The sequence below is a fragment of the Gobio gobio genome, assembly GCF_949357685.1.
Source record: "Gobio gobio genome assembly, chromosome: 11".
Lineage (NCBI taxonomy): Eukaryota > Metazoa > Chordata > Actinopteri > Cypriniformes > Gobionidae > Gobio > Gobio gobio.
The window spans coordinates 50,990,992-51,009,081 of NC_137104.1; the positions used below are offsets into that span (position 1 = coordinate 50,990,992).

The window sequence follows — 18,090 nt, forward strand, 5'->3', positions numbered from 1 at the left end:
ATTTTTGTGCATCTTCCTTTTCACAATTTCCTCTCTCACCTTTTGATGTGGAGAATAGTCGTCCATCGTACTGAGGGAAAACAAGGAGAAAGCAGCTTAGAGACACACAGAGACAGTTCAGAAGTGAGTGTGACAGATGCTGCAGCAGAGACGGCTGATTTAACGCCTCTGTCAGCCAGAGAGACAGAGAGACGTGTGGGCCAGCTGTCTCCTGCGAGACTCCTCTCTCGCGCTACATTTGTGTCTGTCGCGAACTACATCCATCTATCTGAAGAGTGACACTCTTACAGGAAGCCAAAGACATCATTGTGTCTGTGTCTGGCTGCGCTGCAGACTGTGAGACGGTTCGTTTTAACAGGAAAACAGCAGGATAAATGACTGTTTTAATCACTGTCCCATCCCTCATTTCAACACAAAACCGTTCTGTGGAGAATAACACGCTCACTTTCTTTTTTTTCCTGTGACAAATGTGAGATGATTGGGCCCAGAGGGACTCAACCATCAATTTTCTCTCAAATGTTTCTCCCAAACTCCATTAAAAGAAATGAAAATAGACACAAATGAAGCAGTTATTGTCATTCAGTTGGAGTATAAAGTTATAAAATGAATGTACATGACAGCTCAGATTGGTTTTGGGAGAATTTAAAGTGAACAGTTTGAGTTCATAATGAGATTTCTGACTTTTATTGCAGAATGTGGTGTTTTGTAGCCTGGTCCTACCAGACTCTCTGGCCACTCTCCATTGACAAGCGTTTACTTCCTTGAAGGCGGGAACATCAACATCATAGTTCTCAGCCACTCCCTCTATTCGCTGATTGGACCGGTTAAAATTTGGCTGGAGAAAACCAGAGAATATACCGCAATCCCAGACGGAGTACTGAAGGAAAATGAAAATTGAGCGGAAGTACGTAGGAGGGCGGAGCCAGGCTTGGTGTTTTGGCCAATCTGGGCACTATTTCAGACACTAGCTGCGTTTCCATTACAGATTTACGCAAAACTTTTGCGATATTTTCTAAATGTCGATAAAAAACTATTGCGAAATGGCGCCGTTTCCATTTACAGATGTTATGCGACTAAAACTTTCGACTTTAAAAGCTTTCCTATAGCTCAAACAGTAGAGCATGGCGCTAGCAACGCCAAGGTCATGGGTTCGATTCCCAGGGAAAGCAAGAATTGACCAAACTTAAAATGTGTACCTTGAATGCAATGTAAGTCGCTTTGGATAAAAGCGTCTGCCAAATGCATAAATGTAAATGTAAATGTAAAACTTATGTCAAAAATTATGCTAACGTATTTTGGTAGGTTTACTTATATCCCAGCCACCGCACTAGCCATTGTTTTTAACGGAAGGAGACTTATGGTGCGTTCACACCAAACGCGAATAGAGCGTCTGGAGCGAGTGATTTCCATGTTAAGTCGATGTAAAAACATGTTGACACGCGTCTGGAGGTCCTGCGGTGCGATAGACACGTTTAATGCGATTTCACATAATTTGTGCATCCAGTTTGCGCGAAAGACACAAATTGAGCGTCTTGCGCAATACGCACAAGTGATTTTATTTTGTGCTTTTTGTGCATTCACGCATTTGAAGCGAATTCACGCCTGACGCCCGGGTTGAAAAATCTGAACTTTGCCATCTATTCGCGTTAACCAATCAACCAGCAGCAATCAGTTGCGAAATGATGGCGTTTCCATTTACCGATGTTCTGCGACTAAAACGTATTTTTTGTCAAAAACTATGCTAAGGTATGTTGGTAGGTTTACTTATATCCCAGTCACCGCACTAGCCATTATTTTTAATGGAAGGAGACATAGGTGTGTTATCCAAGCATTAAAGGAACACGCCACTATTTTTGAAAATAGGCTCATTTTCCAACTCCCCTTGAGTTTTACAGTTTCCGAATCCATTCAGACAATCTCCGGGTCTGGCAGTTGCACTTTTAGCATAGCTTAGCATAAATATTTGAATCTGATTAGACCGTTAGCATCTCGCTCAAAAAAATAACCAAAGAGTTTCAATATTTTTCCTATTTAAAACTTGACTCTTCTGTAGTTACATCGTGTGCTAAGACCGACAGAAAATGAAAAGTTGCGATTTTCTAGGCCAATATGGCTATTTTAAAGGTCCTGTTCTTCGTGATCCCATTTTTCAAACTTTAGTTAGTGTGTAATGTTGCTGTTAGAGCATATATAATACCTGTAAAATTATAAAGCTCAAAGTTCAATGCCAAGCGAGATATTTTATTTAACAGAAGTTCCCATTCAAAGCCTACAGCGAACGGCCGGTTTGGACTACATCCTGGTACATCCTGCTTTAATGACGTCAGTAGAGCAGTTTTTCGACTAACCTCCGCCCACAAGAGTACGCGAAAAAGGGGGCGTGGTCTTGTTGCTCCCGCGTGGATAAGAGGAAGTGTTGCGTTCGGTTGCGTTTGTGTAGTTTGTTTGTTGCCATGTCGTCGAGACGCTGTTATTTTCATCCCGGAGTCAAGTCACCTTTGTTTGGCTTTCCCAGGGCCGCTGTACTTAGAGATCATTGAGCGCATGCATCCCCGTTATGGTGAGAGGCGTGACCTTTCCGGTAACGTGCGCTCTGCGTGCGCTAAGCTGCTGTCCAATCACAACACGGGAACCGCTGGCACAATCAGAACTCGTTACGTGTTTCTGAAGGAGGGACTTCATAGAACAGGGAAATCTTTCAAGCCGTTTTGAGGACAGTGAAAACAGCAGTATACAGATAAGTAAATTGTGTGAAAAATACTGTTTTTTAATACGCGAAACATGAACACATGTTATATTGCACACTGTAAACACAATCAAAGCTTCAAAAAAACACGAAAAACGGGACCTTTAAAATAAAAATGTTCCTTTAATGGCAAGGAAGGCTCCTTATACTTGAGCGGCCACGTATGGGGTGTTTGTGGGGGTTTCTCCATCATATCTGCTTCAAGGTCTTAATGAATCCAGTATTCCTGTAATTCTATTGTCTTTTATGAGTTTAATAAATAACTCTGTCTCGTCTTCTGTCCAAACATATCACGTCATCTTTAAAGAATGATTGTCTTTTACGTACGCCAGGTGACCTTTAAATGTGAAAAAACTGCTTCCATTGCAGTTTTGCGAAAAATTTTCTTTTTTCGAATTGCCTGAAAATCCACCTCATGCGAGCGTAAACACGTTTTTGCGATATACATGTCAGATTTTGCGAAATTGACACGTTTCCATTGGGCGTATTTTCAATTCGCTATTTCAATTTGACCAATTTGAAGGGTAATGGAAACGCGGCTATTGATGAGATCTTTTGTGAAACTTTAAAAGAGACGTGAGAGAAACTGGTGTCATTTTCTCATGTGAAAAGAGGGAAGCTCAAGCTAAAGTCTCAATTTGATTGCATTGATCTCCTGGACAAATAATTGCGATATTATAGATATTTATACTGATATCTCTGACTTTTATATTCAAACCTGAGCAAACCTTTAATCGCACTGCTGTCCAGGAGAACAAAAAAGGAGAGTTTAAGTCATTTCTAATTAACTTGATGAGAAATGTTCGATACTGACATTGCTGACTTTAATTGGCAACTCTGAGCACAGTTTGAGACATTATTGATATCTTAGAGCAAATTATTGTCTGGAAGAAACAAATGAGATAAACTTAAACACATTCAAATTAACCTGATGACAAATGTTTGAGTCTTTACTGAGATATTCAAGCCTCAACCTGACTAATTTGAGACAATATGTATCTCTTATGAAACTCAATTGAAAAACAGGGCTTAAGTTTGAGACTTTATTGTGAAGCAAAGGTTTCAAGTCAATCTTGTTGCTGTCCAGGATAAACAAATGAGATATTAAATAAATTCAAACGAACTTAATGAGAAATAGTTGAGATTATACTGATATCTAAGCATAGTTTGAGACATTATTGACATCTCTTATGGAACTCCAGAGCAAAAAAGACAAACAAAAGTTTCAATTTAATCTCATTGCTGTCTAGGAGAAATTGAAGGAGATTTTAAATAAATTCACATGAACTTGATGAGAAATGCTTGAGTCTATACTGAGATCTCTGACTTTTATTGGCAAATCTGAGCAGTTTGAGACAATATTGATCTCCTATGAAACTCTATAGAAAAAAGGGCTCAAGCTAAGGTTTCAATTCAATCTTGTTGCTGTCCAGGAGAAACAAATGAGATTTTAAACACATTCAAATGCACTTAATGAGAAATTGATTGGCAAATCTGGGCACAGTTTGTGACATTATTGAGAACTTATGAAACACGTGAGATAGTTAAAGAATCAATTCTCCATTTAATCTCAACGCTCAGTTACATCAATGACGCATTATTGAGCATATCCCTCTTTTATTCATCTCACATAAGTTACGCCCAATTACCATCTGCGCTCGGGGAGCCAATCAGATCTCTTCGAATGGGTGTGAGCACAGTGTATCTCCGCCCCTCACAGCAGTCATAACTACACCTCCGCGTCTGTCACCTCATTTAGTGGGATTACGAACATATGACTGCCAAACCCAGAGGATGAGCGCTGCTCCATGGGAGGAACCTGCTCGCGGGATCCGGGCCGAACGGGAGCGTTTCCATGCTAAGCTCAATTCACTGAGGCTAAGCTGAGGAAATGACAAACGTAAGGAGCTCAAAAGAGACTTGCTTCTAGAGCCACAGGATGCGTGTGTTCATCTGCAATTGCTTTGCTTTACTTGTAAGGGCCACATCTGTCAAAATGTCCCGCTCACAGAGTGTCTCAATTCAAACGAAAAATGCAAAAGACTCACTGTCTCCGCCGCAGAAGTTTCTGGAACTCCTTCAGGTCCTTCTCCAGCGTGGGGAACTCATAAACGTCCTCCAGGACGTATCGATACAACGTCTGCAGAACAACACAATATATTTACATCAGTGGTTCGATCGATCTGTAGATGCTTGGCATTTCTAATGGGCAGAATCAGCCAATAACGTTTCCCATTTGGATGATTATACTTCAACGGCAGAACTGTGTTGTAGTCAAGACCACCTAAACCGAGACCAAGACCAGCGTGTGCCGAGACCAAGACAAGACCAAGACTTTGTGGGGTTGAGACCAAGGCAAGACTAAGTCCAAGACAGGGCGAGACCGAGTCAAGACCAAGACCAGACCAGCACTCCTTAAATTCATCTAAAAGATCCATATCTACTGTCTGAGAAATTACTTATATTTAATGAATAAATACAATTAGAATAGTAAGACACTATAACGCTGTTTCCAATCAAATCATTAACAATAAAATGAATGGCACAGAAGTTGCATCTGAATTGGTACAATTACACTTGAAAAAATAATTATACATTATTAATTAATTTAACATTAAAACATTAACATTATTTAACAGTCACTGAATCAATTTATTCAACCGATTTGTTCAAAGCAGCTGATTTGTTTAATAACGAAACGTTGCCGAATTAGCAAAGACACAGTTTAAAATGTAATTTTTTAATATTAACTTCTTGTTTATTGAATGTTTGTATAAATCAATATAATTTGCAATCACGCTTATATTCATGAAAACAGCTCTCTTGCTCTTGTGATATTGCTTAATTATATTCTATGTTATATAAAAAATAAATAAATCTCTGAATTTTGTAGGCATTTATATTCATTTTGGACATTTTTGAGACAATGCTGCATTGATTTTGAACCCGGCAGCACAGTAACAAAAGAAATCACATTACAAAGAAGTTATTGATTGCATTTTAAGCTGTAAGTTTGACATCAAATCACATTAATGATGTTAAATCAGACAATGCACCGGCAATTTAGTGATATCCTTGCAGTTGTGGTCTTGACTGGTCTTGAGATAAAATCCCGAGTCCTCTAAGTCCGAGACCAAGACAAGACCGAGGAGAAATGCAGTCAAGACCGAGACAAGACCAAAAACCTTCAAAAAAATGGTCTTAAGACCGGTCTCGAGTACTACAACACTACTGCCTACTATGATAGTATACTATATTAAATAATACAAAATACATTATTTTTTGTAAGATTTAATTTGAAAGATTTAAATATGGCCATTGCACACTGATGCACAACTATATACTATTAATATTAGAATGTATAAATGTTTTGAAATAGCTATTATTTTTATACTTTTATTTTCATTTTAGTTTGAGTTGTAGTAATTTTTATTATGTCCTTTTGTCATTTATATTAGTTATATATATATATATATATATATATATATATATATATAAGCTAAAAAAAGAATATTTGTTTAGTTTTGTAATTTTAGTACTTCAACTTTAAAGGTGCACTATGTAACTTTTCCGTCCGCTAGAGGTCGCCTATTCAAATGTATGAACCCAACGGTTGGGTGAAATGTTTGCTTAACAACCCAATTGCATGGTTAAAACAGCCCAATCGCTGGGTTAAAACAACCCAATTGCTGGGTTAGTCCATTTTCAACCCAACTTGGGTTATTTTTAACCCAGCATTTTTTAGAGTGCACTGCAGTGAGAGTAAAGCGTTTCTGCAGAATAAAACCAGAAACCGAGGGTAACGCAGATATGATGTCATTGACAGGCGACGCCCTCACACGTCCCGGTTCATTGGTTAAAATACCAATTTCTCACGATTTACAAATAGTTGTAAAAATTTGGGATATTGTAAGTACTCAACTGAACAAAATATATAACACTGGCCTAGTGGTTTTTGGATATTTTACAGCAAAAAATGTTACATAGTGCACCTTTAATTAAATAAATACGTTTATGTTCTTTAATTTTAAGCTTTTCATCTAATATTTATATTTTGTTTCATTTTAGTCGTATTTGAATTAACAAAAACTATTTTAATACAATTTTTGTTATAACACTGCCAGTTATAGGTTTGAATATATATATTATGCATACAGGTATGGCATCTGGATGGCGACTGAATGTGTGTTTATGCAAAGACACTTGACCTTGAATGCATGCTGGGCAGTAAAGGGAAGATTTATTACCCAGCATGCATTAGTAATGTAGGTTATAATGGTGTATATTCCCTCAATGCATGCTGGATAATGTCAGTACACAAGTACAGTGAGGAAACAATGTACTTTTACCGTTTCAGTCCTGTAAAACAACAGCACCTACATCCTGATTCGTGCAAACACACGCACACACACAGTGCTGTAGCGTTTGATGGAATCTGAATGTTTTGTGTGTGTTGTGTCGTGTGTAATCAAGCCAGTAACATGCGAGTGTCCGCTGTGAGTACGTCTGACCCATCATCACCCCCCCCCCCCATTCTGTCTGTTACTAGGCAACTATCACCTGGGAAACGCTCCATGCAATGATCTATACGGCGACCGTGAAACAGCCTCGTCACTGCAATGACACTACGGTTGTCATGGAAACACTGCTTGAGTGTGTGTGCGTGTGTGTGTGAGAGTGGGTGGAGACAAAAGCAGGTAAGAACAAGATGTGCATTTGAGCTGTGCGTGTGTGTGTGTGTCCTGAAGATGACAGAAAGAACATCGACACGCACACAAAAGCATCTACACACACATAATAAATACCTAAACACAAAATAAACAACGACACAAACACTCGGTTTCAGTGAACACATGGTTAGTGCTTTTAATGACGCTTGAAAGTGTTTTCTGAAGTGTTTTCCTCTGCGTGTGGCCTTCAGCAACGAGCAGAAGGGAGAAAAGACGTTTTCTGGAGCGAAAATGAGAAAAGCCATTAAACAAACTCAAGTCCTGACATGAGTTGGAGACGATCCCTGAGGAGAAGCGCAAGCCTGTGAGTCACCAGAGCTCAACTAGCACTCACACACTAAACTACCAAACACACAGTGAGAGGTTAACACACTCAGATCATCACAACACCGGTGCATTTCACTGCAGGTCAAGGTAATGCTTCTGACAGAACTCTATGACAAATAACTGTGGCTGTTACTGACGACCTTGAATTTTTCTTAAATATTATATAATATTTATATAAAATAATTATATTATATAAATATAACTTTAATATTGCATTTTGAGTAAATATGTAAATTACAGGTAGACATTTACTGACAGTCTTAAATGTTTTATAAAAATACTAAAATATTATATAAATATCAAAATATTAATACAAATTGTTTTCATTTTGAGTCCATATTGTGTATCAAACTTTTACAGATAGACTTGAATAAAATAGTTTAATTATTCGAATATTAAATAAATATCATTTTACTGACAGTCTAGGAAATATCTTAACATTTTGAGTAAATATGTAAAATACAAGTAGAAATTTTACTGTCAGTGTTGAATAAAAAATACTTAAATATATTAAAATCTTATATAAATATAATTTTAATATTACAGTTTGAGTAAATACGTAAATTACAGGTAGAAATTTTAATGACAGTCTTAAATAAAATGTTTTTTAAAAACACTCAAATATTATATAAATAGAAAAATAGAAATACAAAATTGTTTTCATTTGGAGTCAATATTGTGTGACAAACTTTTCCAGATATCATTTTACTGACAGCCTATTAAATACTTAAAAAATGTGAGTAAATATGTAAAATACACGTAGAAATTCTACTGACAGTGTTAAATAAAACATATTTTTTTAAAAAGTTTAGTAAATATTGCGTAAAATAAATGTTACATATTTTATAATACAGATATAATAATAAATATAAATATAAATATAAATAAATATAATTTTAATATTATATTTTGAGTAAATATGTAAAATACAGGTAGAAATTTTACTGACAGTCTTAAAATGTTTTTTAAAAATACTAAATTATTATATAAACATAAAAATATAAATACAAATTTTTTTTTATTTGGAGTCAATATTGTGAAAACCTTTTACAGATAGACTTGAATAAAAATAGTTTAAATATTAAAATATTAAATAAATATCATTTTACTGACAGTCTATTAAATATTTTAACATTTTGAGTAAATATGTAAAATACACGTAGAAATTTTACTGACAGTGTTAAATAAAACATTTATATATTTATCTATATAAAAAGTTGAGAAAATATTGTGTAAAAACACGTGAACATTTTACATCTATAATAAAAAACATTTTAAATATTAAAATATTATATAAATTAAAAATAAATAAACTGAGTAAATATGTAAAATACATATTTATGACAATCTTTTACTGACAGTCTTGAATAAAAAATACTTAAAAATACTAAAATATTATAAAAATATAAATGCATAAATATAAATAAACATAACTTTTATTCAAGTCTATAATAAAGAAATTGATACATTTTATAAAATTTTAAATATTAAAATTAAAAGAATATATTTATTATATTTTAAATATTAAAATATTATATAAATGTAAAAATATAAAATGTGTTTTTAGTAAATATTGTGTACAAAATGGAAAGCAATTTCCCTGAGTCTTGAAAAAAAATATTTTAAAATATAATAATATACAATAAATTAAATAATAAATATATATATTTTATTTGAGTAAATACTATTACTGTTACAAATTTTACTGAAAATATTTTAAAATACATAAATGCAAAATATCTTTTTAATGTGTAATATCTTTTGAGTATGTATTTTGTAATATAACTGTTAATTTTTCACCTCATAGCTTTTATTAAATAATCAGAATTGCATTTGTCATCATCACACGCTGCTTTTTAGACACGAATCCGCTTTTGAAAACACATCAGGGGCCGGTTGCATAAACCGTTAAGACTAGTCTTACAAGTTAGACATACATTTTTTTCTTTAAGACTGTTTATAATTTTTTTAAATCAGTTACATAAAACATAGACTGGCCTAATTTGAAATGAAAAGTAAGACTGAATGCCACTTGCCTAACTGCTAGTGGCTCATACTAGATCTTAAGACACTGTCTTAACATAATGGCTTAGTTTATGCAACTGGCCCCAGATGACCAAAGACCAAACCACACACCAACAGCAGCAGAAGACAGACGGCTTACACGGTTTTACATCCGCTACACTTGCACACGCATGAAATAACAGCCTCCCAGAGCATTTGTCTAACGTTATCACCTTCATGAAGAGTTTGACGTTCTCCTCCTCTCGCAGGAAGTCCTTGTAGAGAGTGCTCCACTGGGAGACCAGGTGCAGGACCTTCCTCTTCCTGAAGAGGGCCTCCTTTCCTTCCTCCTTCCCGCGGCAGCGCTTCGTACAGTAGGTGGGATGGGGTTAAAGACTCATATAACAGGCTCTGTGTGCAAACGGCATCCACTCAATCTACACACGAGCACTTTAGATATGCGGCAACATAGCAAGGCCTTACTGATTCATTATATAACATGCACAATATATGGCATTTCAAAGCCCCTTCCTAACATCCCTTCCACAAGGATATTGTCCCAGCAGGGCTTGGCAGAGCTCACTGGTGGACATGAAGACCAGATACGTCAACAGGAAGTCGTCCAGAAGCATTTCTGAAAGACAAACACACAGCAAAACATAATGAACCACCACATCCAAATAGATGAATGATGTTCCCATCATCAGCAGATATTAGCCCAAGCAAAGGCAATGAATCAGACATCGGGCTGATCTACATTTCACTCTGCTGGAAGGCATGTTTAATGAGAACTTTAATGAGATTCATGAACGTGGGGCTAATTAGTGCTGTTTGATAAGGCAAGCGTCACTATTACTAGTGCTCATATCCGGGGTTAGTGGTTTGAACGAGTCCCTGATGCTAAGTACTAAACTTTAAGAGTTTCTTGTAGAGGAGATGTGTCCTAATACTACACTAAACTTGTGTTTTTCAGCTGGTGGACGATAAAATGAGCCTTTTCATCTATGCCTGAAAAATATCTTCTCAGTCTACTATTATTTAGTTCATATGCTGGCTTTCAAACCATCTCACTCATAACCGCAATTTCAAGTGTCGGATAGAAAATATTTATATATATATATATATATATATATATATATATATATATATATATATATATATATATATATATATATATATATATATATATATATATATATATATATATATATATATATATATATATATATATATATATATATATATATATATATATATACACCGATCAGACATAAGATTATGACCGGTGAAGTGAATAACACTGATGATCTCTTCATCACGGCTCCTGTTAGTGGGTGGGATACACTGTAAAAAAAATCACCTTAAAATTGACTGTAAAAAACTGGCAGCTGTGGTTACCAGAACTTTACCGTAAAAAATTTGGCAGTAGCGTTTTAGGTTTTTAGGGACAGCACCATATAATTTAATGGTTTATAATGTAATAATTACGGTTAAAAAATGTTTTATTTTACAGTTCAAAACCGTATAATTTAAAGGTTTATAATGTAATAATTATAGTTAAAAAATATATATTTTACAGTTCAAAACCGTATAATTTAAAGGTTTATATTGTAATGATTATTTTTACACTGTAAACAATTTACGGTAAAAAAAAACACATATTTCATTAACTGAAATAATGTTAAATTACCAACCTATTGAAATACTAATATCTGTTATGTACCTTTGATATATGCGGACAACCACCAATCACAGTGGAGATGAGAATCACATGATGAATCAAAGCTCATCATCACGAGCAGCTTTTAAGAGGACAATACTAATATATAGAAGGTGCTCAGTGTCATTCACACAAACACTGAACACCATCATGGTAAAACACATGAAATTAAAAAAATGCAATAAACATTAATTTAACAACATCAGATGTAACATAAAACCCTAATGTACATAACTGATTAGAAAAAACTAAGAAGAAACATAGTTATTGCAATGAAAATACATCAAATGCAAAGTGTCACGCAGGGAATTCTGGGAATGTCAATTTACGGGTTTTCACAGTAAATTACACAATGACTTGTTCTTTTTCACTTCCAAAAACTAAATTTAACGGTATTTTACTGTAAAATTAAATTAAATGCAAGGTTAGATCTACTACAGTTATTCACCATATATAGTACGGAAACTGTCTGTTAACCAATTAACTGTTTTTCACCGTAGCATTTTACAGTAAAAAACTGTTAAAATCACAATCATTTTTTACAGTGTATATTAGGCAGCAAGTGAACATTTTGTCCTCAAAGTTGATGTGTTAGAAGCAGGAAAAATGGGCAGTAAGGATTTGAGCGAGTTTGACAAGGGCCAAATTGTGATGGATAGACATCAGAGAATCTCCAAAACTGCACCTGATAATGCAGATAATGCGCCACCACAAAGCACAAATGGTTCAGGAATGGTTTGAGGCGTTGACTTGGCCTTCAAATTCCCCAGATCTCAATCCAATCGAGCATCTGTGGGATGTGCTGAACAAACAAGTCCCATCCATGGAGGCCCCACCTCACAACTTACAGGACTTAAAGGATCTGCTGCTAGCATCTTGGTGCCAGATACCACAGCACACCTTCAGGGGTCTAGTGGAGTCCATGCCTCGACGGGTCAGGGCTGTTTTGGCAGCAAAAGCGGGATCGACACAATATTAGGAGTGTTATTAAATCTTGTGTAATACTGGTAGAAATGTTACCTTTTCATGAATTAAATGTATTTTAAAATATTCGAACCACTAAGACTTTCTGCACTGTTTTCCTCTCTACCCACAAACCCCTTCTTCATCTCCCTTCATCCTTTCTGTTTGTCTTCTCTGCGTCTGCTGATAAATATTCATTTCCATTTTTATCATCGACTGCCTGTGCTAACAGAACGCCGGCCCACAATGCAGCGCTCCGTTCTCACCTACTGCTGAGAGACAGAATCAAATAAGAGTCAGAAGAAGCAGGAGGGATGGAATAATGTGTGAATTATACAGTGACTTTCAGAGAGGTCACAGTCAAAACAACATGTCTTGATCACTTTGTCTAACACAACTCAAACGCTTCTAGCGCAGTTAACCAAACGCTTATCATCTGGAATACATTTCATACTAATGTATTTGTGGCATATAAATCTGGTGAAAAGTGATAAGTGACAGTATTTAGATGATTTATGATGATCCTAATGGAAAATATTTTCATTTGCAGATTAAGAAAATAATTAAATATATATAAAAAAAATTATATATATATATATATATATATATATATATATATATATATACATACACACAAAAATATAAACAAAATATTTTGACATTTTTAATAAATATTGTGTAAACCAATGGTAGAAATTCTTCTAACAGCTCCATTACATATTTAAATAAAATTATATTAAAATGTAAATAACTTTTTAAAATACATATCTATAAATACTAATAGAGATCAAAAAGTTAAAAATGTTAAAATATTATACAAAATATACGTCATTTTTTTAAATGTTTTTAAACTCTGGTAGAAATGTTATTGACAGCACCAGATAAATAAAAAAATATTGCAATATTACACAAAGTAAAAATATATATATTTTTTTAATAAATTTTGAGTACATATTGTGTAAAATACAAATAGATATTTAAATAAATTCAACCCACATAAAAAACTAATGTTTTGAAAATAAATTATATATAAATATAATATATTTGTTTTAATTTTGAGTAAATATTGTGTAAAACACTTTTAGAAATTTTACTAACAGCTCTAAAACATATTAAAATATTACATAAATATAAAAATGTAAATAACTTTTTATAAACACTTTTTATTTTGATTAAATATTGTGTAAAATACTGATAGAGATTAAAATTAAGTCAACCCACTTGCCAAAGAAAATGAACAAAAAGTTAAAAATGTCAAAAAAAATAGAAAATATACATATAATTTTGTTAATGATTTTTAAACACTACATGTTATTGACAGTACCAAAATATACATAAGTATAAAAATATAAATAACAAAAACTTTTTTAATTTTGAGTAAATGTTGTATAAAATACAGATAGATATTCAAATAAATTCAACCCACATAAAAAAACTAATATTTTGAAAATAAATATTATATAAATATATATATATAAATATAATATATTTTTTAATTTTGAGTAAATATTGTGTAAAACACTTTTAGAAATTTTACTAACATATTCAAATATTACATAAACATAAAAATGTAAATAACTTTTTTAAATAAATATCTGTAAATACTGATAGAGATTGAAAAGTTAAAAATACGTCATTTTTTTTATTGTTTTTAAACACTGGTAGAAATGTTATTGACAGTACCAGATAAAAAGAAATTGCACATAAATGTAAAAATATAAATAACATTTGTTTTAAATTTGAGTAAATATTGTGTAAAATGCAGATGGATATTAATAATGTAATAATGACAGAAAATAATGTTTTGAAAATAAATATTATATAAATATAAAAATATAAATATAATATATTTAAAAATTTTAAGTAAATATTGTGTAAAACACTGAGAAATTTTACTCTCAGTCCTAAATAATAGTTTTACTATGAAATATTACATACACATAAAAGTATAAATAACAAACAATTCTGATAAAATGTTCTCGTCAAGTGCAGATATGCACTATGACTGACTTTTTAATCAGAATTGGCTACCGAAATGATTAAAAACGCAGATTTAGATGATTAATTCTGTAGATATAGATATTTTTTAATACCCCTAAAGCGTTTTGACTTTTTTTGAAGATGGTTCAAGGTTTAACTATTGCAGTCAGACGGACCCTTTACATCAAATATGAGTTTGCAACACCCATGAAAGCTAAAGCAACTGGAATCGAGCCTCATTCATAGCCCTAATGATTAAATTCACGCCTCTTTCTGCTAAAAATACTGATGCTTTTGCTTCTCTGATCTGCAGGGCTTCCCGCCGGGAAAGCAGTAACACGATTCCTCATGAAGTCTCTGAACAATTATCACTGAGTCAGTGTTTGTGTTCAGACCTGCGTCCGTGTTCAGAGTTATACACCGTTTGACATTTTACACCGCTCCAGGCGGAGCACGGCAGCGTTTGAGAACAATAGTCAGTGTAATATCAGTATCTGAGGGCGACCGGTGGCTATGGGAGTGTCTAATGAGAAACTACCTCCAAAATATACACGTCCGCATTGATTCGGGAGGAAACGGTGACACTGTTGGCATTTAACAAACGGTAAAAAAAAAAGCCTTTTTAATGCTAAACACAGCTGCCAACACACCGGTAATTACCCAGGATGCAATGCACTGTGAGGCTAATTTATCGCCTATGGGTGTGTTATACATCACACAGGGGTCATTGAATTACACTCACACACATATATTAAATACACACACAGAAAAACTCCTTATCTTGCTGCTTTTCTGTGTTTTTGTCTGTTTCCTTCCTCACCTTGCATCCCACAGCATCGTTCTCCTTATTTTGTGTCTTTAATTAAATACAAACACTCTTGAGTGAAGATGTTTAAACTTCTTTTCTCTAAAAAGAGGTTATATATCACTCTGGATGTCTCAGAGAAGGTCTTTTCCAGTCGAACACTAGACTCTAGAGTCTGGGAATTTGCATTGAGGTCATAAATGACCTCACCTGACCTTCAGAAACTAACACACACACTCACGCGCACGCTATCAGCCCTCCGCCAGCAAACATTACACTGTGTGCAAACGCACTCATGAATAATCATGCTTTTGCAAGAATAAAGGGAGTAACACTCGGCGCGAATCAATGGGTTTTGCATGCAGAACTTCAGAAAGTTGGCTTGGGAAGCAGCGGTGTGACTTCTGAGAGCGAAGACACCTGCAGGCGCAAACTCTGCACAACAGAAAGCAAAAGAAACCCTGTCGGCATTAAGACACAAAGCATTCCAGGAGCATTCATGGCCAGAGTGGTTCTGACACGCCGCGCTGTGTGAAATCACTGACAGTGAATCTGAGCGGCGACCACACACACTTCACAGCACATGATGGAGCTGCTCCTGTAGTCAACATTAAACCAGTGCTATTCCGCCAACTAGTTCAGGCTGGTGAGAGAACGCCATAATTATAGCACAAGGAGTATTGCTATAGATATTTGTTTATGTCGATTTAATAGCGCAACCGTAAAACCCTTTTTGTGCTGTTATTTGGACCAAAATACAAAAAACTGACCAAAAAAAGCAGTTTTTTATATATATATTTATAAATTTGTTAAGTGATTATATTAATCAATCGTTCAGTCATATTATATAATAAAGAAATATTAATATTACAAATTATATATGATAAATATTTAATATATATAAATATTCTATCTATCTATTATCTATCTATCTATCTATCTATCTATCTATCTATCTATCTATCTATCTATCTATCTATCTATCTATCTATCTATCTATCTATCTATCTATCTATCTATCTATCTATCTATCTATCTATCTGTCTGTCTGTCTGTCTGTCTGTCTGTCTGTCTGTCTGTCTGTCTGTCTGTCTGTCTGTCTGTCTATCTATCCATCCATCCACCCATCCATCCTTGTATCTACTGTATGTATCTATCCATCCATCCACCCATCCATCCATCCATCCATCATTCATCCATCCATCCATCTATCTATCTATCGATCTATCTATCTATCGATCGTTCGGTCATATGATATTGCATAAATATTAAATATTACAAATTCGATATATATGTAATATTATATATATATATAATATTTAAAGATGTATTAAATGTAAATAAAATATACATTTAAAATATTAATGTCTTATAATTTTTTTGATTATTGTTGTTTTACATATATATATATATATATTAACAATAATTATAAGACATTAATATTTGAAATGTATTTTTATTTACATTTATATATATTAATAATAAATAATTATAAAGATTTTTATTTAATATAAAAATATAATTTGACATTTATATTTCATCGATGTTAAAATAGTGAGATAAAAGTTATCTTGAATGAGGACCACAATGTATAATTATGATAATTATGGCATAATTAATTATTATTAATTATTATATATTTAACAATTATATGATATTTATATTTCATATTTATGACATTTTATTTAACATTTATATTTAATATACCGTATGTATATGATGTTAAAATAGTACGATAAAAGTTAACTTGCATGATTACCACAATGTATAGTTAAGATAATTATGGCATTATATAAATATCTCATTCGAATATTGATGAAAAAAACTACATTATTTCCCACTGAATACTCAATTTCACACCGAATGCATTTCAAATTTCGTACACAAATGCAAATCAGAAATTCATCCGCAGATGTGTCTCCGGTCACTCACCCGCCTCTTTGCCCTCCGTCGCCCCCTGGTGCTCGTCCAGACGCAGGTCACTCAGCAGGTGCTCCAGGATCTTGTGGGGCGTCCCGGACACCACCACGTACCTGTCGGACAGAGCAGAAGAGGAAGACTCGCATGGGTACTCTTCATCAGAGGAGGAACACGTCGAACAAGAGCCGCTCCACCGCTGTCTGTTAATGACATAATCATCATGCTCATCTTCATCATCATCATCGTCAATGAAACGAAAATGAGGAATATTAAACGTGTGAATTTCATCGTCATCCTCCAGGCTGTTGCTGTACTCCCAATCTCCTTCATCATCATCATCATCATCATCATCATCCTCTTCGGCTTGCACCAGCGTGACAGGTTTGAGTTTCACAAAAGTCTTGCCGTCCATTCCAGCAGGGACATGTGTGCTGCGTCCTGCCCAGCGCAGGCGTCCGGCTCAGGGCTGGAGAGAGGATACACTCCCCCGTGTGCGTCTACCTACAAACAATATCTGTGCGCAAAACCCTCGCAGTGTAAGAGTGTTTACACGCACACGCAAGTTTTAGGCTGTCAAAAGGCTGCGGTCCCTCCTCAAGCCCTGCTGACGGCGTAATGAGGAAGCAAACATCAGGAATGTGTTAGGAAGAGAGAGAAAGACACCGATTGGAGGATGAAAAGTGCTTAAAGATATGTAAACAAAAGGGGAGGGGGTAGATTAGGAGGGCGTGGCCTCACCTCTTATCACCATCGTCGTCTTTGACTCCGGCCGTTTGCGGAGACGCAGCAGGATCTGACGGGACTCGCTGGAGAACCAGCACGTCCTGACCCCTCTCCTTCAGACAGACGCGCACCACACTTTCCCCCTGCGCCTGACAGAGCAACACTATCACTG

The 18,090-nt window shown here is 34.6% G+C and overlaps 1 protein-coding gene across 1 annotated transcript in view; it reads right to left on the minus strand.

Moving 5' to 3' along the window:
- The window catches only part of rapgef5a (Rap guanine nucleotide exchange factor (GEF) 5a), a 105,771-nt gene that overhangs the window by 12,672 nt on the left and 75,009 nt on the right, over positions 1-18,090 (minus strand). The window contains exons 10-15 of the mRNA XM_079829926.1: positions 17,934-18,067; positions 17,208-17,308; positions 10,363-10,441; positions 10,041-10,185; positions 4,795-4,886; positions 40-70 (exon numbers count right to left, since the gene is read on the minus strand). Coding sequence (XP_079686052.1) covers positions 40-70; positions 4,795-4,886; positions 10,041-10,185; positions 10,363-10,441; positions 17,208-17,308; positions 17,934-18,067 — 582 coding nt within the window. The remainder of the gene's footprint in view (positions 1-39; positions 71-4,794; positions 4,887-10,040; positions 10,186-10,362; positions 10,442-17,207; positions 17,309-17,933; positions 18,068-18,090) is intronic.